This window comes from Fopius arisanus, unplaced genomic scaffold (genome assembly GCF_000806365.1).
Source record: "Fopius arisanus strain USDA-PBARC FA_bdor unplaced genomic scaffold, ASM80636v1 scaffold00071, whole genome shotgun sequence".
Taxonomy (NCBI): domain Eukaryota; kingdom Metazoa; phylum Arthropoda; class Insecta; order Hymenoptera; family Braconidae; genus Fopius; species Fopius arisanus.
The window spans coordinates 490,481-518,001 of NW_011887810.1; the positions used below are offsets into that span (position 1 = coordinate 490,481).

Sequence of the window (27,521 nt, forward strand, 5' to 3'; positions counted from 1 at the left end):
ACCTACTATAATTAATGCTGAAAAAAACCTCTTTATTTTTGGGATTGAATCGGGGACCTTACGAGTACTAATGCTATGTCCTAACCACTATACTATCGCGTTATTATTATTGAGTGAACTGTTTTGCTTATACGATGTGTATTCGGGGTATTGGTTCACTTTAAAAAGTGAAAATTTACTACTTTAAAATTTCACCTATTATACTTTTGATAATAATAATAATAATAATAACAAGTCAATAATTGAATTATTAAGTTCAGGTCCACCTGATCCGAACTTGATCAGAGTAATTACAGGCGGGCAGCTCAATTTCAGATCACGTTGACCTGATCAGAACCTGGTCCGAATAGTTGCAGGCGGGCGAAGTCAGATTAAGTTCCGGCTTACCTGATCCGAAGTTGACCAGAATGATCACAGATGAGTGAACCACAGGTTCAGATCAAGCTCACCATATCAGAACTTGATCAGAGTAGTAGGGGTCAGGTTGGGTAAATCAAAGACTGATCAGTTTCTTATCAAGTTTGCCTGATCAGTTCACACAGACCATCGCCATATCAAGTTCTGATCAAACCTCAGGCTCGCCTAACATAATTTCCACTCGGGATACTTCTCCGCCCTGGCGAGAGTTAAGTCATATTTCTTTACCATGAATTACCTAACTAACTTTCCTTCTACGCCGAAGCGGAAAATCCTCTTCTAACTTCCGGTGGTGAAATAAAAGACCATGTGTCTATAAGCCTCGCCTTTGGCTCGGCTAGTATTTGGCACTGGCACGTGGTTAAAGGCCCTTTATTTAACCTCCCCAAATTAGAAAAATACTAATGTTTGGATACCTTCTTGACCGAGTTCGATGGTGAGAGTAATAATAAGAACCGTTCTATCGATGTATGAGAAAGATTAGATGAAACTGCTACGATAGAAATATTCAATGTCTGGGCCTGTTGCATGATACTCTACTTCAATTGATGTTGATTATAGTTCACAACGATCGTTTCGATGCTAAATTAGGAGGTAATTATCTGATTGATCGAACTTACCTTAAGTGATGATCAGTTCTAATTATATGAGCTGGTTCATCCGAAGAGATCAAAAGAACTGTATAACACTCTCAGCGCGACCCTCACAGACAAGTCACAAAGAAATTGTAAAATTTCGGGTAAACTTCGGGGCGCGTCTGTATACGCGACCCCCCCTCTCCGCTAATTCTGCCGCTCTAAAATGCCATTAATTAGTAAAGATGGTTACATTACAATCCCCAGGTTCAGGAATTGCGGGACCAGGGATCGGTTTATTGTCAGCGGGAGGGCTTTTAATCTTTTCGGACGAGTCAGTTCATATAATTAGAGTCGATCATCACTTAAGGTAATTGCGATCGATCATATAATTATATTTCGCTGTCGCGTTCTCCAGATCAAAACAACTGTAGCAGTTTAGAGATATTGTAATTTAATGAGTGTGGACAGAGAAATGTATGTACGTTATTTTTATGTATTTATGTTATTTTGAAGAACTAAATGAAATTTTGAAAGTGACGAAATTACCAATATACTGGCATTGACTATTGAATGCCCTTTTTTTCAAACAAAGAATAAATCAAATACTTTTTATTCATCAGCGTTTGACTGGTTAAATATAACTGCTTTGGCGAAACCGATTTCATTTAGGACCGCTAAATTATAAAATCTGGAAAACATGAGATTTTTCCAACCATCCCGCGAAGAAGTAGCAGCATTGCGTTTGCTGTGTGCAGAGAATATATCTGTGTCAATTTCAGTGACCTCGCGTGTTTCCTTAATCCACGTGCTAATCGATTGGCGTGATACCACATGGTAAAGTTTTTTTAGCAATCATTACCAGCATATCATCAGTACCTTGTCGAATCAATTTAGTTATTCAAACATGGGATAGTAGAAGTGAGGCTGCGCGTAGTCCAGCCTTTTGCATAAAGTACTCCACGTTTTTATCCTGTCAGTAACTGTAATCCTTATCCTAACTCCGAGTTTTTGAACATTGCTCACCATGATTAGTGATATTGTTTGACCCCGAGCTGTGCATATAGTGCGAAGAGAGTGTCGAGTTTTTTTGTGATGGATCCTAGACTGAATTCATTATTTGAATATAATTTATTCGAATAATTTATGACAGGGCGAGGATTCTAAACTTCTGTGCACTTACGGTGCACTCCCTTAAAGAAACGATTCACCAACGGGTGATTTACGATGCTCGGGCCGAAGATGAAGGAGAGTGCAGCTCTGCTTGTTTTAAAGGTAGCAAAGCAATTGGATTTTTTTCGAGTTCCATCAAATACCGTAAAACGATTTGAGTTAAGGTAATAAATGGGTATATACCGTCATCGACATAAAACTTCCACTAGTGTTTGAGAGTATGTTGATACTGGTACAGTGTACTGCTCGATATTGAGAATGGCATAATTGCTGGCTTTCTCAGAAACTCCGTACCACTTTAATGCGTCGCTGATAAATTCTCTATCACCAGGGTAAGAGTTCGGGCTACCGAGTGAGTTTTTCTGTAAAGAGAAAGAAGTCGGTTTTTGCTAAGTTGAAGTATCATCGGTTCACCAATGAGTACTTGCTTGAACCTAGGATATCCACATCAACTTGGCTAGAAAGATACTACCAGAGACCCCTTCTGCTATACCAGTGATTATCTTTTGTAGGACCTTTACTATTAAAGAAAAAAGCGGAAACGCCCGCTACTTTATAGAAGACTGGACGCGTCTATCGTATAGGCCTCTGAGTCCTTTAATCACGATCATATCACTTCCATTACTGATGTCGATAGCTCAGTGGCTCGGTGCGAACCTAGTGCTCTGAAAGTTTTTGGTTCAATTCCCCGTTCAATCGAATTTTTCAACAGGTACAGGTATGTGCGGGAGGTTGCTAATAGTAACCGCCTGTATGTCATGGTTGTTCCTGTGGTTTCCCATGTCACTCCTATGTTCTATAGGGGAGTGAAGATGGTATCGTAGGGTTAAGGAAAAAAAAAATATTAATAAAACATATTTATAGAATCGTTTTCCACTCCAAAGGGAAGGAAACCTATATTTTAGGCTGTACCGAGGTTTGACCGTTCGGAGATTACCTTACGTATCCTTTGCATGTGTGTGAACCCAAACCTGTCCAAATCCCCCAATCAACGCCACCTATCTAGAGTAAAAGGAACTACCCGGAAACCATCTTGTGCTAGCCAAGCATGTCCGCGGGGAGCGCGTAATATTATTCAGTAAGAAAGCTCCGAATGACGGCAAGCCCTTACTCGGGTCAAGTCTCGGCACGACCTAAAATATATCTTTTTTTCTTCCCTTTGGGGTGGAAAACGATTCTATTTTAAGTCTGTGCCTTCGGCTCGACCCCTCGGAAATATGTTTATAGTCCGCCGGCACTTAAAATAAAAGAAGTTGTACTGTGAATCCTAAAGTTAAATGAGATGAACCTTCATCTTTTATTGTTGTAGTATAAACAATACACTTATAGAACAAACATAGGAACTAATAAATTTTAAAGCATCAAAAGAATTGATTAGACTGGTTTGAAATTCTCCCCGAGGGTCTTCCCCTTGATTACGTTGATGCTTTTATCGATTTCCTTGCAGTAGTGCTTGAAGAAGTTACTTTTCCCCTTCCAGTTGCCCCTAGCCAGCAACTCATCCAAGTCCATATAATTTTGATAGTTCTTTCATGCTACTGTTGATCGAGTTGAACCTGCGCCAGCTTGGAGCCCTGCAGCTTTAAACGCGGTACTGATCCAGCCTGCGATGATCGATCTTGATGCTGTCTTCACTACATTTCTTATTGTGACGAAAAGATATGAAATATCTTAATGAACTCTTCGTCTTTCAGCGGAAAAGATCTCGTTCTGTGAGCTGCTGATGTGCCAACCAGACTGTCGATAATCATACTTGTCAGTTTTGGAGCCAAATTCTGGCCAGAAAAGGATTTCGTCCTCAAAAATATCACAACTCTCTGGGTCTAGCCGGAGGAGCATGAGATCGTGCATTCTCCTTCCAGAGCTAACAGTAGTTGTAGGGCCACAAAACGAGACACCTCGAAAATACAGTTTTCGTCTGGCGGATGAAATATCCAGGCTAATTTCATCCTCCAGGGTCTGCTGAAAGCGTTTATGAAGACTGCTTCTTGGTCGCTCGCTTCCAAAGAGACATATAGAGGGACTACCTTGGATCGGGCTGTGCCAAAGAGATCGATTTCCGGTGTTCCCCATTTCCGAAAGACTCTTTCCAGGATTTCGTTGCTCAGCTGCCAGTTTGGTAACGTCTGTTCTCTGGACAAGCTGTTTGCTAGTGTTCTACTTTCCGGGGAGAAAAACGGGGGCCGGCAGAATATTGTATCGATCCAAAAGCAGTAATAGATTCTTTACCAAGTTCAACAGCACCAGTGACCGTGTGTCTCCCTGATTCCTTATGCATGCCAAGGTTGTCTTGTTGTCTGACTGGAGCATGACTGACTTGCCTCGAAGATGATCCTTGTGCATTTGAATCGCCAACAGAAGAGTATAAAGTTCTTTGCGATTGATGTGCCAATCGATCTGAGCAGAGGACCATATTCCTGCTGAATGAATCCCGTCCAGTTGAAAGCCCCAGCCTGTTTGAAAAGCATCCTTTGGCAAGAGCATGTTGGGTTCCGGTTGGAAAATGGTTCGAGATTGGTTTCGTTGATCACCCAGCCCAGCGACGTTAAGAAGTCTATTATACATGAAACCTGGCTTTGAAGAATTTGGCCATCCTGGTGGTCTACTAGGAAATCGTCCAGATAAACTAAGGTGCTTATTCCTTTTTGGCGAAGACTGTTTGCTAAACACTTGCTGATTCTGGCGAATGCCAGTGGGGCTGTGGAGAGACCGAAGGGCAGGCATATGATGTTGTAAAGCTGGCCCTGGTATGAGAGACAGAGGTATCTTCGATGGGACTGTCTTATTGGAACGTAGAGATAAGCTTGAGAAAGATCGATTTTGGCCAGGAAGTCGTTACTTTGGAGAAAAGCGGGTGCCGTGCGTTGGTTTACCAGACAAAATTTTAGAGGGTCTAGATATTCGTTCAGGCAACGTAGATTGAAGATCTGTCGAAAGTTTCCTTCTGCGTTTGGAGGCAAAAACATCGGAGATATGAACCCCGAGACCCAAGATGCCTTCTGTGAAACCCCCTTGCATTGACTCAACTTCTTTTGACATTCGTGGAGACACTTTGGTGGTGTATTTGAGCATGTTCGTCTTTGAGAAAGGAACCGTAGGTGGTTTCTTCATGGAAGGAATTGAGTAACCTTTAAAAAAACTCAAGACTTGTTTCGGAGCCCCTGCCTCTACCCACCGAGGAATTTAGTGACTCAGCTGCGCTCCCTTGAACGGATAGTCATGCTCTGTGAGAACGAGAATTTCTTTTCTTGGGATCACTCTTCTTGGGGAAGTTCTTTGAAGATTTTGAATATGTTTTTCTAGCAGTTGAAGTTGAAGAGGTTTTAGACCTTGGAGTTCGTGAACGCGGAGTGCTTTCTAAGAACGATCGGCACGAAAAAGGTTAGGTTCCTTCACTGGAGTTTGCTTTACCGGTTGGGAAAAAACCTTCTCGATTTCTCCCTGTTGATTGAGGAAGGTTGAAAGCAGCTTCTCATCAAGAAGGTGAGACTCAAAAGATGGAGTTACAGCTAATCTAGTTGCCAAATGAGGTTCCGGGCTTTTGAAGAAATTCCTTCGCAGTTCAATTATCTCTGCCCTTCTAGCACAAGTGGAGTCGAGAAGGTCTTCTGAGGTCGTGGTTACACTTGAGTCTCCAAGGAAAAGTTCCTTCACGTCTCCGAGAACCTCCGGGTATCTGACTATCGGTATTGAATGCTGTCATCTTATTCTCTCTTTGCAATAAAAGTCCATGTGTTATAGTACCAGCCATCAAGTCAGCTTCGTTGAGAACGACTTGGCTGAAAGATGATGAAGCCAACAATGATAATTCGCTGTTTACTTTAAGTGAATTAAAGACCGGTGACGCGCCTAGCTTCTTCGGGGTTTCTTTGAAACGAATTCTATTCCACAAAGGAGAACCCAGTTTTTGGCATGTAATCGCTTGAGCCCGAATGGCTGGTTTTGGTTCCGGGATCTGAGGTTCAGCTTCCTTTACGGATGGATCCCAAAACAAAACTTGGGGTATAGGATTTGATGTTTTCAAAGAGCTTAAATCTGGAGTCCCTGACTCAATCCGTCAAGTGACTTTTCTGAGGCCGACCCTGAGGAAACTTCCTCCATATTTGAAACGTCATCCGGTTTAGGAGCCTTGCTTTTTATCTCTTCAATCGATTCTAACACTGTCTGGAACATGGTGGTCATCGTATTCTCTAGGGATACTAGGCAAGCTCTCTTAATTGGTCTATCCTCCTGTGGATCTTCGGCCTTTGCTGATCTGATCCTCTCCTCGCGTCGGAGTTCCCTAACCGCTGAAGACTAAGAAATGAAATGGTGCTTCACTGGTTTTAAAGAATGAACAAAGAGTTGGGCATGTACTACTGAGCCTCGAATTTTATTGACGAAGGGGGGGGGGGGATCACTAGGGCCATGCGGAAAGGCCAGCATAACATGTTAACTTTTGATTTGTGGACAGCCTCTTTGGTAAGAGTTGCAGCTGCGTAGCCAAAAGCTTTTGTAATTTGTACTGTAGGTAAGGCAAATTCAATTTTCTCCAAGAGGAGCCCGCCGATTTAATTTTCAGGGCCAAATAGCTGATCATTTGGGAGGTAACGGACTTTGTCATTCCTCCAACTCTCTCGAAGAGATTCCAAGGCAGCCTTCCTCAAGACGTCCAGCACCGAACCTAACAACTCCTCTAACGTCTGCCAAGGAATCTGGTCGTCAAGGTCAGATATCTGAAATTAATGGAGAACTATGAGCGTGATACGAGTAGGAATTTCACATGTTAAAAATTCTCTCGTTTAGCTTGCATGGCTGATAATTCGTGCTCGAGTGAATGACTCCGGGTCGTAATGTAAGAGGTTAGACGCAATGATTGGTCTCCGGATGGAGAAAGGTAAGCCCCTCTCTCCCCAGCTCTTTGAACTGTCATCGTATGTCTGAGAGAATATCTGCAGGCCACGGGAATCAAAATTGATTGCATCTACTCCTAAAGAAGAGAGGTAACCCCCTCTCTCCTCAGCCCAAAAGGGAGAGAATGTCTGTGGGTGCGGAAAGTTGACGGAGATGCGTCTGTGTGTATGCGTTCAACACGACATACCGAACTCAAAATGGTGGTCGTCTATAGCCTGATGAAATGGTGTTCCCTAAAACCCTAAAACGAAAAAAAATAATCAAAGGAAAGGACATAAGGATACTCACCTTTGAAAGATTTTAGTAAAAAAGGGCACTTTAAGTGCCGAAAAAACAATCTCGAACGTTACAACACATTTGGATAAACACATACGCTGCGGAAAACGTAAGTGTACTGAATAATATTCCGTGCTCCCCGCGGAGATGCTTGGCCGGTATAAGATGGTTTCTGGATAGTTCCCTTTCATCTAGATACGTAAGGTAATCTCCGAAGGGTCAAGCCGAAGGCACAGACTTAAAATAAAAATATATTACTTGCATTTTTTTAAAATCATTTTTTTAATCAAAAATTCAAAACGTTTTGCCCTCGCATTTGAATCTTGCGCATGTACCATCTCCCGATGTTATCCCCACCCTTCTAATAACGGTAGGCCCCTTATAATTGGACCCTTAGCAATGTTATGGCTGCAGCTCCTAGCCGACCTGAGGTTGCCCATCTCTTGTTTAAACCTATCGAGTCTCTTTACTCAGTAAACGTTACTGAACCCATTTTTTTATCATAATATTTTACTCATTTCGATTTCACGTGGCGTCTGATTACTGTCTACTAGTTTTTTTTCGCACAACAACTTTTTGCCGAGTGACAAAATTTTTGCGACTTGTCTGCGTCGCACAGACAACTTTAACGGGATTACGGAATGGCAGGATTGATGGAGAAGAGGGTCGTGTATACAGAGACGACCCGAAGTTTCTCCGAAATTTTCCGGTATCTTTGTGACTTATCTGTGTGTGTCGCGCTGAGAGCGCTATACAGGCGTTTTGAGCTCGGGGACGTGATAACGAAATATAATCACCGTAGCTGTGTATATAAAGATGTCCGCATGAAAAGGGCCCACCTTTGTGGCATTGGATTTATATACATGGACGTGTTTCTGATTAAATTATGAAAATTAGAGAGGCCACACGTCCCGTTATATGCAAAAATCGAGAAATTATAGGCCTTCCAAGTTGAAAATGCAAAAAAATCGCATTTTCGGAACAATGACATCAAAGTTCAAGAGACTACTATCTTGCGTTCTATTTAGAAATTAAATAGACTATGAGTTGAATACATAGGAAATACTCATCTTCACATAAACCAGTATTGATTGCGATTAAATTACCAGATTATCATTGAATAAATAAGCTTCCACAAAGTGGCCTGTTTTGTAAGAGATGTATTTTCCAAAACTGAGAAAATGGGCCCTTCCAATGCGGATATCCACATATGTCGATATGTTTTTGAAAAGATTTTTATTAATTTTAAATTTCGAAACGACCATTATAAACGATAGATAAATGACTATTTAGAAGCGTAAAGTACTGATAGTGAACTCATTAACTTTAACAATAGGTTGAAGTTCATACATTATATTTATTTTCTCCTTGCACAGTTTGTTTAGGAAAATTGAAAAAAAAAACGTTCGGTGAATACTTACATGTGCAAGGTGAGACTGCTTGCCTGCAGTAGGCAACGTAGTGTCTTTCAAGGCTGGAAGGTGTGAGCTGAACTGGGAAACAAGAACTGACCTGGATCTGGTAACAGACCTGGCAAGTTTGGCAAATTTGGAGAGTCCACCCTTGCTGTCGTCTGTCTCTATTGGCTGTTTCAGGGCAGTGATATCCCTGAAGGTCAGCAGGAAAAGGACAACGAGGTCTCTCTCGTTCTTGATTGGTGCTATTTGCAGGAGGAGCCATAGTGGGGTCTCTGTGGACAACGACAATTCGAAATGACAAATGAAATCGTTATACCCAGCCCCAGTCCCAAGTGATAGCGAAAATTTATTAATCTACTGCTTCCCTCAGCTAATCACTAATTGGGAATTATTTTTTCAGAATTAACTGTCTCATTAACAATCCCCATTATTTTATTAACTAGTAAGAACTAATCTCAACCTTTATTATCAGACTCATCATTACATAATGAAACTAATCTAGGGATCATTATTAAATGTGAAAAGTGGTCAATAGTAAAGTGGCAATGACAATTCGCGAAAAGTATGAGTAAACTATTCTTCCAGTATTTCCAAAAAATGTAGGATTACTTGGAAATCAATTTATTAATATCTATTTCTTACACAGAGAAAAATTTTAAGGAAAAATCCTAGTGCTAGTACGGGAAATCTCCAACTTTACTCACGTTACCAACTGTTCGATGAATACTTACATGTACAAGTATAATGCTATGGATTTTTTCTGGTAAAATTTTACATTTGCATTTATATGAAAACTTCAGACCAGTGTGAGACAAATTTGCCTATTATAAAATTATATGTCTATCCAGCCAATAGTGATTGAAAAGTTTGTTGGAAAGAACGTCAATTTATATGAACAAACAGCGGAAAATTGGCGAGTTTTACTGTCTATTCAGTGTTGGTAATTGAAAATACTCTCTAACTGGTAACTCGTGCCGCTGTTTTTCGGGTTAGCATTCGAATTTTTCCAAGCAATCTCTCTGTGTGTAGTAACAGAATAATTTCAGGGGTTTTTGATTTTGAACAAAAATACCAAGATCTATTTTTCAAATAAAAAATGATGTGATATAGTTTTTCAGAAAATACACCATCACTTGCTACAATAGTATTATCCAGGGAATGCCATTGAATAATTGGAATAGAATTGATATTTTCATATGCAACTGAATAACTCCCAAGAGCATTTACAATTGAAATAATACTATGCAAGAAATAGAATTTTATGGCAGTTTCATTGAAGTTTCCAGTTATACTAATATTTATATCATTACAGTGTATTGATTCGATGGGAATGCTCCGGTTATATTCTTGTTGCACGTTGGATGAAGCATGCGTGCTGTTATTCAGAATAAACACAAAGAGGGGGAAAAATTGTGAAATTAACATATAAATATTGAAAGTTATCGTAGTGGAAAATTATGCAATGAGCAATAAAATAACTATTATTTTTATTGGGTTCGGCTGAGAAATGAATAGCGATTGATTAAGTGCGTTAACAATAGTTCTAGAGTGCAATTTACGAGAGTACACTATAATATGGCTTATTAAGAGGGTACCCTATTCTTAACCAAATGCTATAGCCAAATGGAATATTTACATGATATTAATTATTTATTCATCAGCAATGCAGCATCAGCAGTAAAAAACGGAATCTCTTAGAGAAAATAAGTGTTGTTAGTTGTAGTGAAAAATCATTTTGTCTTCTTCATCAAATTATCTGTTGATTTCAATACGGAATGAAAAAACAGATGGATTGTTACACGAATCTCTCTTCTTTCGTGATTCAACTATGAACAATTATGATGAGTTTCGAATACTGAAATCTACGAGGCCTTTTGATTCTTGATTCATTCTTCGTCAAGCCAGCCACTTTCTGTTTGGTGTCTCTGAAAAATTTGCACATATTCTACAGCTTTCCATACGTCAGAAGAACTTTTTGTGATTTTTATTGCATCTTCGATATCGGAGCGAGAACTGAGATGTGTGTGGAGGATAACAATATATTTCGTTAAGTTGCCGGCAACCGAGAAAAAAAGTTCCACATTAACGTTGTCGTTTTCTGGTCCATCTTTTTGAATTAATTTTTTAGTTTCCAAAAAAAAACTGACTCGAACGGTTTAAACTCTAACATTGAGTTACAAATCTCATCATAGCGTATTTCAATATTTTTTTCTTGAAAATATTTAAGGTTTACTCATGGATAAAGGCCCACATGGCCTATGTGATCTTTAGTTGGAATTTTATCTTGTTAGCCTAGAATATATAAAAACCTGGGATTCAAATTGTGTTGCAGAAACCACTTCAATGGTTACAGAAACATTGAAAAAAACAGGAATAATTAAAAAGAGGGGGTACAGGGGTAAAGAGCGATTCATTTAAAGTGATCTGAAGTTCACAGAATAATTCTTATAACAAAAATCATTGTCTATCCCAGACACTAAATTCTTTCAGTCCTCAATGCCTCCCCCTTTTATATACAAATTACATATATCCCATATAATTTTAAAGCTTACGAAGTTAGCTTTCGAATGGTTCAAACTCATCCATCTATCTCTGCGCAAACCCAAGTTACGACTATTTGAACATCAAGAAACATGCAGTCGGTATCTTACGTCTACTTTTGTTTTAAATTCGGTCAATTTTTCGGTAAGCTCGTGTAAGCAAAAAATTTGGTTTACCAAATACCCAAATGCGGCTCAGAGAAAAAAAAAATTCTTTTGCCGAGAATAATTACTGACCACAAGAAAATATATTTGGGATTAGTAGATCTTATGGGAGTATTTACGTCATAATTGTCAGATTTACTGGTGAGGAGAATATATTTTTTGCAAAAAAGATTTTTTTTTCTTAGGAAATTGATACTCTGGCCTTCATTGAATCACTGATTTTTTACATGCGATTTCCATAAATATGTAGCTTTTATTCTTAATTTTTTGATTAGTTCAATGCGAATATTAAAGTCCCCCAATCAAATTCTTGAGTTTGCCTACAGAATTCATGCTTTTAAAGCAGGCATGGGCAAAGTCGGACCCTCGGGAGCCGGGGCCATAAAACCCTATTAGACCCATTATCAGAAATACAATACCCCAATTGCGTGGAGCCCAGCGTAGTCAGGGTGGGAGTAGCAGCGTGTACGAAGTGGGGCACAGTTAGACGGAGAGAGCACCGCCCGCTTTTCTTTCAAATTTAAAAAACCTTACCGCCTAAAAATTCAAACAAATTTTCACCAATTGAACGTGGTAAATCCTCAGGTGTATCGGGGGTAATGGTTCAAACAACATGGTGCCAGAAATTAATTATTTCTTGGTTACCTTAATGTTGAATAATTATTTTAGTAAAAATTGGAAAAAAATGAGATGTCAGTTCTTTAAAATTCAATCAATAAATTATGTATGTAAGTTTTATAAGCTGGTCGTTTTTGACCTATAAAACCAAACCTATATAAGTTTGTGATTGGATTCTTTTAGAAGTTTTTTTTAATATAAATGTCCCACAGAAAGCTCTGGGTTTGAAACGAATGGGATTTTTCCTTACATTTTAATCTATTTTTCTCATTTTTTGCCGATATAGGAGCCAAAGGAGATAACTCAAAATGATTTTACCATGAAAATTCTGCAAGGAAATTTCTCTCAAATAATTTATATGAACGGATTCTTTTAACTTCATTTTTTGTATGAATCTATTTATTCTTTCAATATTCATATTGGAAAAAATCCCAAATAATTGTCTGGCAGACACTCACTCCACAATTGTGAGCCAGACCACATATTTTTTATTCTGGGAACATTTTTCAATTATTTTTGCTCGATCACTCTCTACAGCTAATAATTTTCATGTTTTTCTGCAGTAATCAATCATTTTCGTGGTTAACTGGAAATGGATGAATTTTCAAATGTTTAACAGTGGGATCGATATAATGAAATAAAGTCAAAAAGTCATGAAATTATGGAATTCAAATTTCTTGTTTTCTTGGGCTTTTTCACGGTAAAAACTCTTTTAAATTTCTAAAATACTGCTGAGGGAATGTTCAAACAGTATTAACAAAAATTAAAAAATCTTTTCAACAGTTTTTTTCAATTAATTTGCTGCCGAAATATTCAATTCAGAGTAATTTATTTAATGGAATTTTATGCGGAAGTTGATAGAGGGAAAAATGATTAATTGATATTTTTTAACAATGCATAATGCAGCAAGAAAAATATTCATATTTTTCGTTCAAAAATTGAAATTTTTGCGCGTTGAATGACGTAACGATGTCCCCACTCTGACCCAAGCATCGTGGTCTCGCCCCTCCAACTACCTGCACGGTACAATAGGACCCCTTCTTTTATAGTCATTGGCCTAATTGAGGTTGGAAGCTAGGTGAGCCGATTGAGCGCACTTTGCCCATGCCTGTTTTAAAGAGAAGAAGTCTCGGGATATTCTTCCGTTTTTGCAGCGATTCTACCAATATAAGTTTGTAAACAAATGATTTTCGAGGCTTTTTCAAATCTTCTATAGTGTTTAGTGGAACTTGTTTTCGCATTGTCTATAATTACATAGGTTCTTTATATGATACATGAATCGGTAATAGTATAATAGAGGACTGTCTGCAATATTCCATTTTATGGAGTTATTACTCTTATTAATAACTATCAAAAACAAAGGGAAGAAGAAAAATTGAGTCGCACTCAATTAAGTATATACCTGGAGGAAATAAGCCGGTGCAAGTCGAGTTTAGATGGGGTTCATACCAGTCGGCTCCCCGTCGTGAACCCTGGGTTGTGCTAAGTGCCGGTGAGGCTTGAAACTTTTTAAAAAAGTGCTTCACCACGCGTGGTATTTTTGGGAAATATCTCATGATATTATTTAGTTGAGTATAGATTAACTGCCTTTTGAAAGAAAAGTGGAATCCACCAAAATAAGTGAGATGACTCAAAGCGGTGAAATTCATTAAAACCGCCTAGTTCGCACAGTAAGGATGTCTATTTATTTCAGGATACACCTCAAAATAATAAAAATTATGGAACGAAATAATATGAAAATAGTAGTAGCTCTTATACTAATATGTTTTTACTCAGAAATCATTCATAAAAAATCAAAACCCTTAAACCGGTTTTTTGCTTGCGAATGGAAGCCTTGTTTTGCTCTACGAATTTGTCTAAGTGGATGATTTAGAAAATTTATTATCAATGGGAAAGCTCTTTCTTAAGAAGTTCAATACACATAAAGGATAGTTGTCCTCATGATATTTTTCCTCACCCACAACTGTCTATTAAATGGAAAGTTATAAACTAAGATCAATAAATTCATTTATCATTGTTCATTCAACAAATAGTTGAAGTAAAAAATTATAAGGATGCATCAACACTAAAATATTTGCAATGTTTAGAGCATTGTTCCAATAAAAATTGTTAGTTTTCCTCATCAAAATTGAAGAATACGATTTTTCTCTTCAACTGTCATGGAATTTATCAAATGAAAAATCCATACAATTAATTGAATGTAAAACCAAATTAGTTGAAGATATCAGTGAATAATATCGAAAAATCTTTGAAAAATCGCTCATAATTTATCCCCGTTGAAATCCTTCATGTTCGGCGGGGAAAAAATCTTTTCAGAAAAATTGGCATTCCCATTGTTCATCAACAATTAATTAGCAACAAAAAATCTTACAAACATTTGACTTGGGAGCATTCATCAGTGTAATGGCTAAAAGAAAAATTTGGGTAGAAAAATAGTTTTTTTCCTGCAACTTATGCATCTCCCTAGGATTACTATTTCAGTTAATACAAATTAGTTAACCAATCTAAAAGATAATGTGCTTTATTCTATTTGTGATGGGAATTATTTCTGAAAATTCACCCCCATTTCTCTAACGACGTCATCTATTGATGATCTTATCAAAGCTTGTACTTCTTTACGAGTTTCGACTTCGATTTGTGTTATCCAACAATACTATTTTATGAATCATCATTGGGTAAGGAATTTTGGGAAAGTCCTTAGGGCCCACCGAAGGACAGTATAAAGCCAACATAACAAGTCGTGAGTATGCAGATAAAATGGCCCAGTCGAGAGTATTTGTATTATTCTATTTATCTTCTTTCTATGTTTTGCGGAAATCTCGCACCGGTTGGAATCGTTTGGAATTAAGGGGGATTGATAGCGTGCGTTTCGCCATAAAAATTGAGGAGAAATTCCTATTATCAACTTTGTTTTGGTTTCGAGTTATGATCGACTAATACCGATTGGTTTTATTTTAGACTATCCGGAGAAATGCCTTAGGGTGATTCATTTTACGAAAATTATGACATTCGCGCCCTGAGCCGCATATTTATCGCACTGCGCGATTATCTGGGGTAATTTAGGTACGCTACCGAGTGTTTATGGGAGGTGTAGGAGCAATGGGAGTATTGTCGTTCCATGATGCCAACACATTGCTTGGCAATGCATATAAGGTGTGAAATTTCACCTTATTTTGGTTAAGGGAGCATTCTGTTCGCGTTTATCGCCCTGCTAGATTACCGGCATCTAGGTCCGCTACGTAGCTGATACTAGGGAAGGCGGTTCCCCAGCAACTTCGCCTTGTTGTAGCCAGTGCAGGGCAACTGCAAAGTATATGCAGGCTGTCCTCGTCTACCTCGGGGCAGAATCTGCAGCGGGCTTCGCTTCCGATGCCCATGTTTTTGCAGTGTGCCCTAAACCTACCATGTCCAGTGAGGAGCCTGATTGTGGTGCTCAGTTCCTCTCTTTTCATGTTGAGTAGCTTTTCTGCCCTTTTCTTGTTTAGGGTTGGCATGAGGGCTTTGGATTTTCTGCAGGTTGTGATCTGCTTCCATCGCCCTTTGTGTTCCTTTCGGAGTTTGTTTTTAATTTGAGACATTCCGGTAGCGAAAGGGACTCCCACTGTCATGACCTGGTCATCATTTGACGCCCCATGCCTTGTCAGTTGGTCCGCTATCTCGTTTCTTTTATCCCTTTGTAACCCGGGACCCATGCCAAACTTATTTTATTGGTTGCCCCTAGTGCTTCTATAGCTGCCATCGTCTCCCAGACCAGCCCCGATTCCGTGCTTGGTCCCTTTAGGGCTTTGATGGCAGCTTTGCTGTCCGACCAGACATATATATGTTTTCTTGAGGTCGGTTTTGATAGGAGAAGCTCTATGCAGTTTTTAATTGCAAGGATTTCCGCCTGAAAAACAGTGGCCAGGGGTCCAATGGACCAGCTGTCTCTGTGGTTTTCTTTTGGCCCGTATAGCCCTGCACTGTATTGGTGTCCAAGGCCCGAGCCATCCGTGTACCAGTGTATTACATTGCCACCTGGGGATTGTTTTACCGTTTCCCCGTCCTCCCTGTCAGGTATATAGGTCTTGAAGCCCTTTCTGATCAGGTACCTCCTGGTTGTTCTATCCTGATCTATGTTCAGGGGGCTCCTCCTCAGTATATCGAGCTTAGCATGTGCCACACTCGACTGATTCCGTTCCCCCTGGCACATCAGCCTATAGGCGGTTGCCTCTGCCTTGTACAGTACTGCTAGATCAAGTGGTGGTGTGTTCATTGCCACTTCCAAGGCTTTGGTCGGTGTGGTTTTCATCGCCCCAGTTGCAGCCCTGAGGAAATTTCCCTGGAGTGCTTTCAACTGGTCCTTAATCCCAACCTTCCTTACCCTGGGCCACCATATCACAGCAGCGCACATAATCCTTACCAGTAGTACCATCTTGTATAGCCATAGGCTGATTTTGGGGTTGAAACCCCACGTCCTTCCTATGGCTCTTTTACAAGCCCAGAGTGAGGCATATGTTTTGCCCATCTGTGTGGCTATGTGTTTTTTCCAGTGAAGCTTGGTGTCCAGAGTTACTCCCAGGTACTTCACTAAAGTAGCCTAAGATATGTCAACTCCTCTAATTTTGATTGGTCGTGGAGTGACCACTTTATATTTTCTGGTGAAGATCATGGCAGACGTCTTTCCAGGATTAACTGTTAGTTTTAGTTTTAGTTATTTGTCTGTCTCTTAGATTCTCGAGGAAGTTTCCTGTGGCGACAATGGCTATGTCGTCAGCATAGCCGTTCACCAGAAAGTTCTCTTCTCTCAATTTCTCTAGAAGGTCATCGACAATTAGGTACCACAGGAGTGGAGACAAGACTCCACTCTGTGGACAACCCTTGGTCGGATGCCCTTCTACGTGTGAGCCGTTGTGTGTGGTAGTTATTTTCCTGCTCTCCAACATGCTTTTCGTCCAGTCAATGATGCAGGCTGGAAAATTTTTCCTCGACATGGCCCTTGTTATAACCTCGTATTTAGTACGGTTAAAGGCGCCCTCGATGTCCAGGAATAGGCTGAGTGCGTAACCCTTTCCCTCTATCTGCTCCTCAATTTTGGCCACTAAGTGATGCAGGGCCGTTTCCGTCGATCTGCCTGCCCTGTAGGCATACTGTGAGGGTGATAGGGGTTTCTCAACAAGCAGTGGGCTCTTTATGTAGTGATCCACCAGTCTTTCGAGTGTCTTCAAGATGAAGGAGGTGAGGCTGATAGGTCTGAAGTCCCTGGGCTTGATATGCCCGTTCTTTCCAGGTTTGGGGACGAAGGCAATCCTCGATCTCCCCCAAACTTTTGGTACAGTCCTTAGTGCTATACTTGCCCTAAGTATTTTCATTAAGGGTCCCAGCATAATGTCGATCCCCCTCTGCAAGAGGATTGGGTAGACTCCATCGGGTCCCGGTGCCTTTAGGGGTTCAAAAGTGTTGACGGCCCACTCTACCCCTTGCGGGTGGTCTATCTTAGCTGCCAAAGAATATGGAAAATGAATAAAAGAGTGACAATGAAAACAATCATTCATTGTCAATCTCTTTCATAATAAAGGAATTGAATCGGATGTTTTATTGGAAATTAGGATAAGATAGATAAGGGAGAAGGGGACCTGCAGATTTACAAGACAATTTGAACAAGTGTCCTGGTCCATTTGCTGTTGGGGTTTGCTCCCATTTTCAGCCTAACGAGGAATTCTGACAATAAAATGACGCTCTTCCTCAACCGGAAAATTTAGAAAATCGCTGATGAAACGGATTTCGTAACATCGTAACTAATATCCGGGACATACTTTGCCAAGATAGAGACGGAAATCGACGAGCCTCCAGAGATAAACTACTAAATTTATTGAGAGGTCTTCAGTGCATCCAGCAACACCGAACCCTCCCAATGATGCTCTGCATTCTTATCAACTTCACCTAAAATATCCTCTTTCTTAACCAGTCCTTGGAAACCTTCAATAAAGCCATCCAGGGTATCCAATATCTCCGAACTTTCCTGAGATGCGGCAAAACCTGCGACGGCATTTGCCGAGGATTCTAATTCCCCCAAATATCTTTGAAATGCCCAAAGATCCCCAACACCACTCTCCGAGGGATCCAGTACCTTCGAACCTCCCTGAGGTGCCCCAGAATCTTCAACAACATCGTCTTGGGAATCGTGAACCTCAACTTGGTGTTTTAAACATTTGTTATCATCCTCAGAGAATCCAATGCCTCCAATACCTTCACTCGTCAATTCAATGATTTCAAATCTTGCTGAACATTCTCTTAACCGTCCACCGTGCAATCCGACTATTTTAATGGCGCCAGTATATCCACCGTGGAACCCGATGTTTCATTCTTCACCTGGAACTGCTGAGCCTGCAGTCCTACACAATCAAGCTATTTTTCCTCCTGTAAATTTGCTGAGGATGCCGATTCCTTTTGCGCCTACAGATAATCCTAAAAATCCTTCTCTTTCTGTACCTAACGCTAATGCTCATGCTAATGCTTTAATGGCGAATTCTCGTATCAAACCCGACACTTTTGACGGTTCAATCCCTTAGCTACGGTATTTAAAGCATTTTGAAATTTCCGCGAACCATAATGATTGGTCATATGAAGTTAAAGCCGTGCAATTAGCTACTTGTCTTCGCAGAAAAGCTTAATTCATTGTAGAAAAATTACTAACTGGTGAATTACATAATTTCAAAAAATTAACCAACATCCTAAATGAGAAATTTGATAAGAAAGACCTGTCTCGCAGCTATTTCAATGAATTGCTTTCTCGTAAATCAGAGAAAAATGAAGATTCCTTAATATTTTCGGTAGAAATTGAACATCTAGTTCGCCTAGCTTATCTACACTCCCTAGAGGATGTTCGTGATCGTGTGGCTTGTCGCCAATTCATCAATAGCATTGAAAATAAAGAACTCAAACGTGTATTACGACTACATTACCATAGCTATGTATTACGATAACTATATATACGAGACATTATTATGCTCGTGTTTTTTATGATAAGCTAGGTGAATTAAAAGAGGTAGATGAACCCATGACAATTTAACCAGTTTCTAATCCAAATTTCCCTTATGAAAGATCAAACAAATCACAATTTCGATCGAAAATTCTTCTATGAAATTAGATGCAGTTTTCGCTGACATCCAAAACGATGACAAGATTATTAAACAACTTCTAGTCTCTCATCAACAACAAATTCGATATTGATAATCATCTCAAATCTGTCTTTGTCAATTTAGTGAAATCTGCTAAAGTCCTTGGGCTTTTCCCATTGTGTTAGTCAAAAAGAAAGATGGCTCTATTAATTTTTGTGTCGATTATCTTCGTCGTTTAAATGATGACTCTATATCTCTTCCTCGTGATGATGAAATTTTCGACACTAGTTCTGGCTTTAATTGGTTCTTTATAATCAAGAAAAGACTGCAATTACTATTGGCGATGAGCTTTGGCAGTTTAAAATACTTCCATTCAGTCTTTGTAATGTACCAGCTACTTTCGTTAGAGTCATGAATAATGCTATCAGTAGATTCATTACTAAAATTTGTCGTGTTTTTCTCGATGGTATTATCGTCTTTGGAAGAGACTTCAACGAACATCTACATAATTTACAACTAGTATTCTTTGGATTAGCCACTGCCAATCTCCAAGTCAATACAAAGAAATGCCTTTTCTTCAAGCATGAAGTTTTAGATCTGGGTCATTTAATTTCTAATGAGGGAATTAAATGTTCTCCTGAGAAGATTTCTGCCGAATCTGCCTTTATCGAATGGCCCACACCCCGATCAAAAATTGAGCTTCGAAGCTTTCTTGGTACTTGTAATTATTACAGGAAATATATGAAGAATTTCGCCAGCATTGCCAAACCCCTGCACATTTTGATCGAGGATAAGGTACTTTTTGCGTGGCCTTCAGAGGCTCAGATCGGTTTCGATCAGCTGAAATCCGTCTTGGCTCTTCCTCCTATCAGCATTACCATGCAGATGGCCAAGTCTATGTACTGACACTTCAGGCTGAAGACCTCACCTCGAGTGATTAAATGATTCAATATAGACTACTCTAATCGACGTCCTGATTGGCAAAAAATCGCTCAATTGGCTCACAACATAAAGGTTATCTATTGTTATCGGATTCTTTACAACTAATAAACGGCATTCTGCACCGGCGTTGGGAATCAGTTGACTCAACAAAAATCACTCATCAAATTATTGTTTCTCAATCGGTAACACCAGCGATTCGTACCGAAAGCCACAATTCTCCAACCGCCGGTTATTTTAAAGTTAACAAAATATGCTTGCCAAAATTCGCAGGAAATTCTTCTGCTTGACTTGCAAAAGGACGTTGAGTTCTGGTGTAAGAGGTGTTCAGTTTGTTTCAGTCAAGAGTTAGCTGCATCAAAGGAGAATTACACGTTTATAATGTCGGTTTTCCATTCAAGAGAATCGCCATTGACATTGTAGGTTCACTCCCAAAATTTATAGCAGGAAATCATAACGTTTTGGCCATCTCTGATTATTTCTTGCGTTGGCCTGAAGCTATTGCACTTCCTGATCATCAGGCGGCCACGACCGTGGAAGCTCTGGTGATCCATGTAGTGTCTCGTTAAGGAATCCCACTAGAGATCCATTCAGATCAAGGTCGAAGTTTCGAGTCCGTGATTTTCGATGATTTCATGAATCTCTTGGGAGTTCATAAGACCCGTACGACTCCATTTCGACCTCAATCGAATGGCATGGTAGAACACCTGAATTGAACGGTCCAGAATTATCTGGCTGAATTTGTAAATGACAACCAGAGAAATTGGGATAAGTACCTCCACCTATTTCTGTTGGCTTATCGCTTATCGAGACATCAAACAACCGAATGTCCTCCTGTAATGTTGATGTTTGGTAGAGAACTTCGCCTTCTTTTAGACATATTGTCCGGTAATCCCCCAGCCATTAATATATCACGTAACATTAACCTTCCTCATTACGTTGAATAACTGCAAGAAAAACTAGTAGACATTCATCATCAAGTCAGAGAACGTTGGAAAATGACAAGTGAAAAGATGAAATCCAAATTTGATCTGAAAACTCACATGATCCATTTTCAGCGTGGGCGGAAAGTTTCTTGGCCCCAAAAGAACTAAAGGAAACTATCCAGACCTACAAAGGGACTTGGAGAAGACCTATGTTATCAAGTCAATGTTGAATTATGTGGTCTATCGTATTCAAAAATTTTCCCACGGGAAATTGACGGTTGGTCACGCATATCGTCTTTGGCCATTAGAAAGTCCTAATTGGAACTACCATGTGAACCTTACGGATTGTTTAAATTACGATGATTTCACCACTTTTCTGGCTCCTTCAATTTGAAATAAAGACAATCTTCAAATAGAATCAAGAAACTAATGTTTGATCTGGAGTGAACAGATCAACAGGAGTGAAAGGTAGATTTGTTGAATCCTAAGTGAAAGGGTTGGTCTGAAGTGAAAAGATTACAATGATTTTGTTCCAAGTTTGATCAACAATTAATTATTTTGAGTTGTATTCGGGTAGTTTTTTCTCATTATTAAGTGAAGTAGTTACTAGTAGTTACTAGCGTGGTAGTAGTTTTTGCAAAATAGGGGACTTGAGTGCAGTGTGAGGATAGTGTGCAGAGTTTTTGTGTGAGATTCTTGGGTTGTACCATTTTTCAATTCCAGCGATCCTTCGATCACATTACCTGAATTTTTGTGAAAACTATTTCAATGAGTGAGAATTACCCATAAATTTCATCATTATTTTTTATCCAAATCTGTGTATCATTTATTCATCAGTTAAGAATTGCTACAAATTAACAAACATACAAGAGTGATTCGGGATTTCTTTTCAATGCTACTTTTTGGGAGGCTTCAGTTGAAAGGCAAACTAGGGCTCTCCCTATACGAGATATTCCAAATTCTCTTTGCCATAATTACAATTTTGATTTTCAAGTTGGAATACCTCAAACAGTCCCTGATTTGGTTGCCGGGGTGGTAACCGCTTTATCGGCGGGGAATAGCGTTGTGTATCCCCCTTCAAATCCCTAACTTAAAAAGGCCATCTGAGAAAGTCTGTGAAGTCTGTTTAAGGACGATTGTCTTCTTATCTGTCATTCGAGTATCAAGAATATTCAAGAGATCATCAACTGTATTCTCCTTAATTAATAAACTCTCCGCCCCAGTTATTGTTTAATCAGGTGTCGAATCCCTTTCTCTAATATATATTGTGATTCGTTTTGAGTACCACGGTGCTGACTATGCATGACCGCGCGCGGTGTGGACCTAGTCCTTTATACACATGGAAAAAATAGCGATCATCTCGAACCCGGATATCGCATCGAAGTCGTATCGAAGCCGAACTTGAAACTCGAACATAAGTACAAGCCTTGATAAGTTCATCAATAGATGGCGTTGCTAGGAAAATGTGCGTGAATTTCGAGAAATGTTTGTCATTGTAAATACGAAAATAGTATTTATGCCATAGGTACTCGTAATCACGCGATTCTAACATAACATAGCGTACAGAACACGTACGTTATGGATTTTTTGACTAGTGGGATTGTTGAACTCGCCTTCGGCTCGTCTTATAACACTCCCATGAGCCAAGAAGTCCATTATGCAGTTGTTGTGTAATATACGAATTGTGCCTCAAGGGCGGAAAGTCAGTGTTTTCCCGCCCGAGGTGTACAATGCTAGTTTTAAACATGCCTGTAAAGGAAACTTCCTATTTTGCTATCTGAAAAGGGGGAGGAAAGCGAATACTCTCCGTCTTAGAGTGGAAAGTTGCTTCCAAGCGCGGAAAATCTGGTAATTCCCGATATGGGTGCTCGTAATTTACGATTTCGGAATCGTAATTTATGGCATTTTTTGACGTAATTTACGTGGTTTTAGTTCGTAATTTACGGTTCCAAATTCATAATATACGAGATGAGAAATCCCATAAATTACCTTCTTAATCCCGTAGTTTAAGTATAGTATACTGTGCGTCTATAGAGTAAAGTATTTTCTGACGAAATGAGAGTTTATGACTCGAGCTGAAAGCGATTCTAACCTCGCTTCGCATGGTTCGATCGCGCTTTTTATCCCTTGGGATATAAAATAGCATGTGCACCACGGTCGAAAAGCATTTTCTCCCGGGGGGTGCATAATATACTATTTTCGTCATACCTACACGGAATGTTTGATTTTACTCCCCAAATGGCGTCAAGAAAGTGACCTATTCTATCCCTCAAATTTCTGTTGTTTTTGAGAATCTTCGGGATGACATAACCCACGTTCCTCCTGTTATGTACGAAGAAGAATCGAACTCTTCCGTTTAGTAATGACCGAGAGAACAGTGTGCACCAAGAAAGGAAAACAGGACCTTCAGACCCGCGTGTTTACCACTCTCGGTAATACATAAGCGGGTTAGAATGCCCTGTTTTCCTCCCTTGATGCACAATACACTATTCTGTGTCGATAATGCCTGAAAAGTTTAGTCTGACTGACTTACCAGTAATAATAACCAGGAAATTTGATATGAATGTATTGTACTTAAATATTCTAAGCGGTTCCTACAAAATTCCAGGACTAATTTTTTAACAGTATAATCTTACAGATTAATAATCTGTAACAGAAGACCCATTGTCGTACGCAGGCAAGCGCGCGTTTGGAGTTTCGTAGAATCAAAATAGCTTGTCGCATGTTACCGATGGTAAATTACATGTTTTCAATAATTATTATATAACCATTTGATTAGTTTCCGCAACACAATTTGTATCTCAGGTTTTTATATACTGCAGGCTAACAACATTTAATTCAAACTGAAGATCACATTGGATAGATACTCTATGCCGGGCTTACTCGAAATTTTTCCGAGGACTATGAAAGTGGGATGGCAGTAAACTTTGAACAAAATAAATCACAACGGATTTTGCCCAAAAACTCGTTTGGTTGACGACCTTGCCTTCGGCTTGGCGAGTCCAACTCCACACGAGTGAAAAACCCCATAACCCCCGTCCGGCAATATACTATTTTTCTGGTTATCATCAATAAAACACTAGTCTGATAATCGTCGACATAAATTTTCTTCATGTTCGGATAAATCGGAGAATCAAGAAATTAAAAATGTCAAGATATGAGTTTGTTTTCCGAATAGTATTAAAACGGATTCAGAAAATATCGAAGATTAACGGACTATTTTTCTATCAATGATAACCAGAAGAAAATGCGCTATAATTTATAATCTGCGAAGTTTTGTAGTGGTGCGATGCATTTCCCTGCAGTTTCTCTACAGTTTTCTAATTCTTTTTAAAAGCTTAGGAAAATCGCAGAAAAGTGTTGACACCACCTCGAAATTTTGCGAGTCATTGAATAATGACATAACGCAAAAACGATATATTTTTCTCCCGTCAATCCCATAGCATGTTCGCCCGAAAAATGAAAAATCGTTAATTTTGGTTATATATGGGTGTAAAACCGTTAACCCATAGAATAGTATAGCATTTTTTGAGGATTTTCAGATGTGTGGAAAAAAAGGTGGCTGGATTGACGAAGAATGCCTCACATAGCGATTTCGCCACCACTCAGTCAATCAACGTGTATAGTAATTAGTGTAATGTCGATAAGATTATATATTCACAGGTAAATCACCGAAACATGAAAAGCATACATTGTCAAATTTTTTGTTTCTGTCTCTGGCGGATTTCTTTCGTAAGATATTTTAAAATATTTGGCTCGAATAGAATATTTAAAGAGATAGTGACGAGGAGAGAATGAGTTGATTGAATCTTGACGCTAAAAGCACTCGAGAGAAATGAAAAATATCGATTGGAGATATTTCATTTAGGTACAATGAGAATAACAGACAGAAAAAAATTGTGACATGAAATTTTGTGAAAGTCCACTCATCGGATGACAGTATAGAGTATAGTATAGAACATTTGGGAATTCGATTAAATTTGTAAGCCAATTAATCTACCCGTGGTTTATCCATAGCCCACTCATATTCCAATATTTCAATTATAATCGTTGACTTTTGAATGAAGCTTCCATATTTGTAAGTGTAATAACAATCACGTTTTATGTTTAGAGGCTATGTAATTGGCTAATCAATATCAAATTGGTGAAACAGGTACACGGAGAGAAAAATACCGGAAAAATTACGGAACTTTCACGTATTCGTGGGGTGATCTTGCTTTTCGTGAAAAGTACTAGAGGTACCGTAAAATTGTCCTGAAAGTTTCGTAAAAATTCCGGCTCGCTACGAAAATCTTTACGGAACTTACAGTATTTTCTCTCGAAAACCAAGTTCACCCCACGAATCCGGGAAAGTTCCGTAATTTTTCCGCTATTTTTCTTTCTGTGTAGGTTGTAATGACAAATTTCTAAATTTGTGAATTAAGCAAATCACTTAGGCATGAAAAGCTTCATGGGGCAATTTTAGAGGTGATTTCTTCCAACGGTCTTCATTTCTCCTCGTTAATTATTCAGATTACTATTATGATTCCACATTATTTTAGCATTTGATAAAAAATTTATGAAAAATAAAATATTATGAAATCTTTTATAGAACTGAGATAAATTCCTTACGAATAAGCGATGCTACGAGTGCAAGAATTGAGGAAATATATTTTATATAGATTTGCTTCACCATTTCTCTAGTAGAATATTTTTATGATTAATTCAATGAATAGAATGGAATTATAAATCTACGGGGATTAATATAATTACAGGTTATCCATATATATAGAATGTTAATTATTATGCATCAAAATTGGCGATCACTTACTTATTGGCAAATGACTGAGACACATTTGGTTTGATAACTTTTTGTTGTTTTTTTAAATTTAATTTTTCAATTGACGAGCGAGCGGGAAAGATAGATAGGTATATAGCGAGATAGTCATTGTGAGAGTACCTGCGTATAGACATACCTCGTGGGGTACCTTTAAAAACATAAAGAATTACATTCTTGGTTACTACGATCGGGTATTAATCCGCATTATTCTATTATATTAAAAACTTGAATTCATTGTTTTACTTCATTTTTATTAATATTCCCTCATTTTTTTAAAATTATTCTTAACGTCGACGGTAAAACGAAAAAAGTGAATGCTGTATTAGACGTATAAACAGACATCTGTTCAAATCAGAAGACAAATACGGATAAACATTTTGTTGATGTATGACAAATAAAACAGAGTGAAGACAACTACCAGTGATTAAAACCCCCATATCGAGAAAATTGCGTAGTAGACAGTACGACATTACCTTCTTAATTACAAATTTGACAATTGACATGATGCCATAAGGATTCAAATTTTTTGCCGAATTTTGAGGGATTACACAATCAAATAAAACATGGTAAGGTAGGTAAGGTAGATTGTCATCGAGTAGTAGAAAATAAAAAGCCATATATAGAGATAATGATGAAGTTCATTCATGTTATGAATTTCCCAGTGAAATACTGATGTACCATCAGTCTATCGGTTATCGAACGGGTAGTGGTATCCGGACACTTGACGATCTCTTCATAAGTATACTAGATCAATTTGGCAATTGCTATAGAAGATTGCTATTATCATTTTTTTTTTATTTGAAAGAAAAATGTTTTCCCTTGTAATTCAATTGGTTTATCGGAAATTTGAATTAATTTGAATTTTAGACACGCAATAGTTTGTACCGATACACAGTTATAGCTCATTTCGGGAGGATTCCCTTGTGCGCGGTGCTAAAAAGCCATTGTGTGATCGATTTCCAGGCAAAATATGAGTATGATGGAATATTTTGATGATGAAAATGGATTTTTTAAGTTAGTTTTTTAGTTATTGAAAGAAGCTTTCGCATTATATTTATTAACCTTTTTCTCTCGGTATATGTATCTCTAGTCTTGAGCTGCATTTGACATTTATGGACATAGTATTCACAGCTCGATGCGAAATTTTAAGTAGCAACCTTCTGTACAAGTACTGGTAGTAGAATGGGACATAAAATTAAATAACTCAATGTTTATATAAAATTAAATAACTCAATGTTTATCAAAATGTTTTTCAAATCGGATTTGTTTATTGATCATCATATGTTCAATCATGATCATCAAATTTATAAACGGACATTGGTAGCAATTTTGTGGCATTCAAGTGAAAGCTACTCGTCAATTTTCCACATGGTGAATTTTAATTCACTTTAAAACCAAATTCTTTAATCTTTATATCATTGTGAGAACTACACACGGGACTCAATTAAATTTCCAGTATTTTGGGAATTGAAATTTCGATGAGGGTCTATGAAATTAATTGATTTGTCGATAACCACTATGGAAAATACCTAAAAATAAATTCTGGACATTTTAAGAGATTTTACTTGAAATTAAAAAGAAATGTTCTAATAGTGCAAGAGAACATGGCAATTCAAAAATATCCATTTGTATTAGAAATCGAAATTACGTAGAATTAACGAGCGA

At 38.6% G+C, this 27,521-nt stretch overlaps 1 protein-coding gene across 8 annotated transcripts in view; it reads right to left on the reverse strand.

Moving 5' to 3' along the window:
• The window catches only part of eag (ether a go-go), a 144,576-nt gene that overhangs the window by 41,435 nt on the left and 75,620 nt on the right, over positions 1-27,521 (reverse strand). For 5 of the 8 annotated variants that reach the window (XR_892457.1, XM_011310013.1, XM_011310011.1 and 2 more), the window contains exons 5-6: positions 25,993-26,004; positions 8,756-9,024 (exon numbers count right to left, since the gene is read on the reverse strand). Coding sequence is in view for 7 of the 8 variants with exons in the window: in XM_011310013.1 (XP_011308315.1) it covers positions 8,756-9,024; positions 25,993-26,004 (281 nt within the window). In the remaining variant the exon portion in view is untranslated. The remainder of the gene's footprint in view (positions 1-8,755; positions 9,025-25,992; positions 26,005-27,521) is intronic. The other 3 variants (XM_011310014.1, XM_011310012.1, XM_011310009.1) reach the window with 1 other exon arrangement.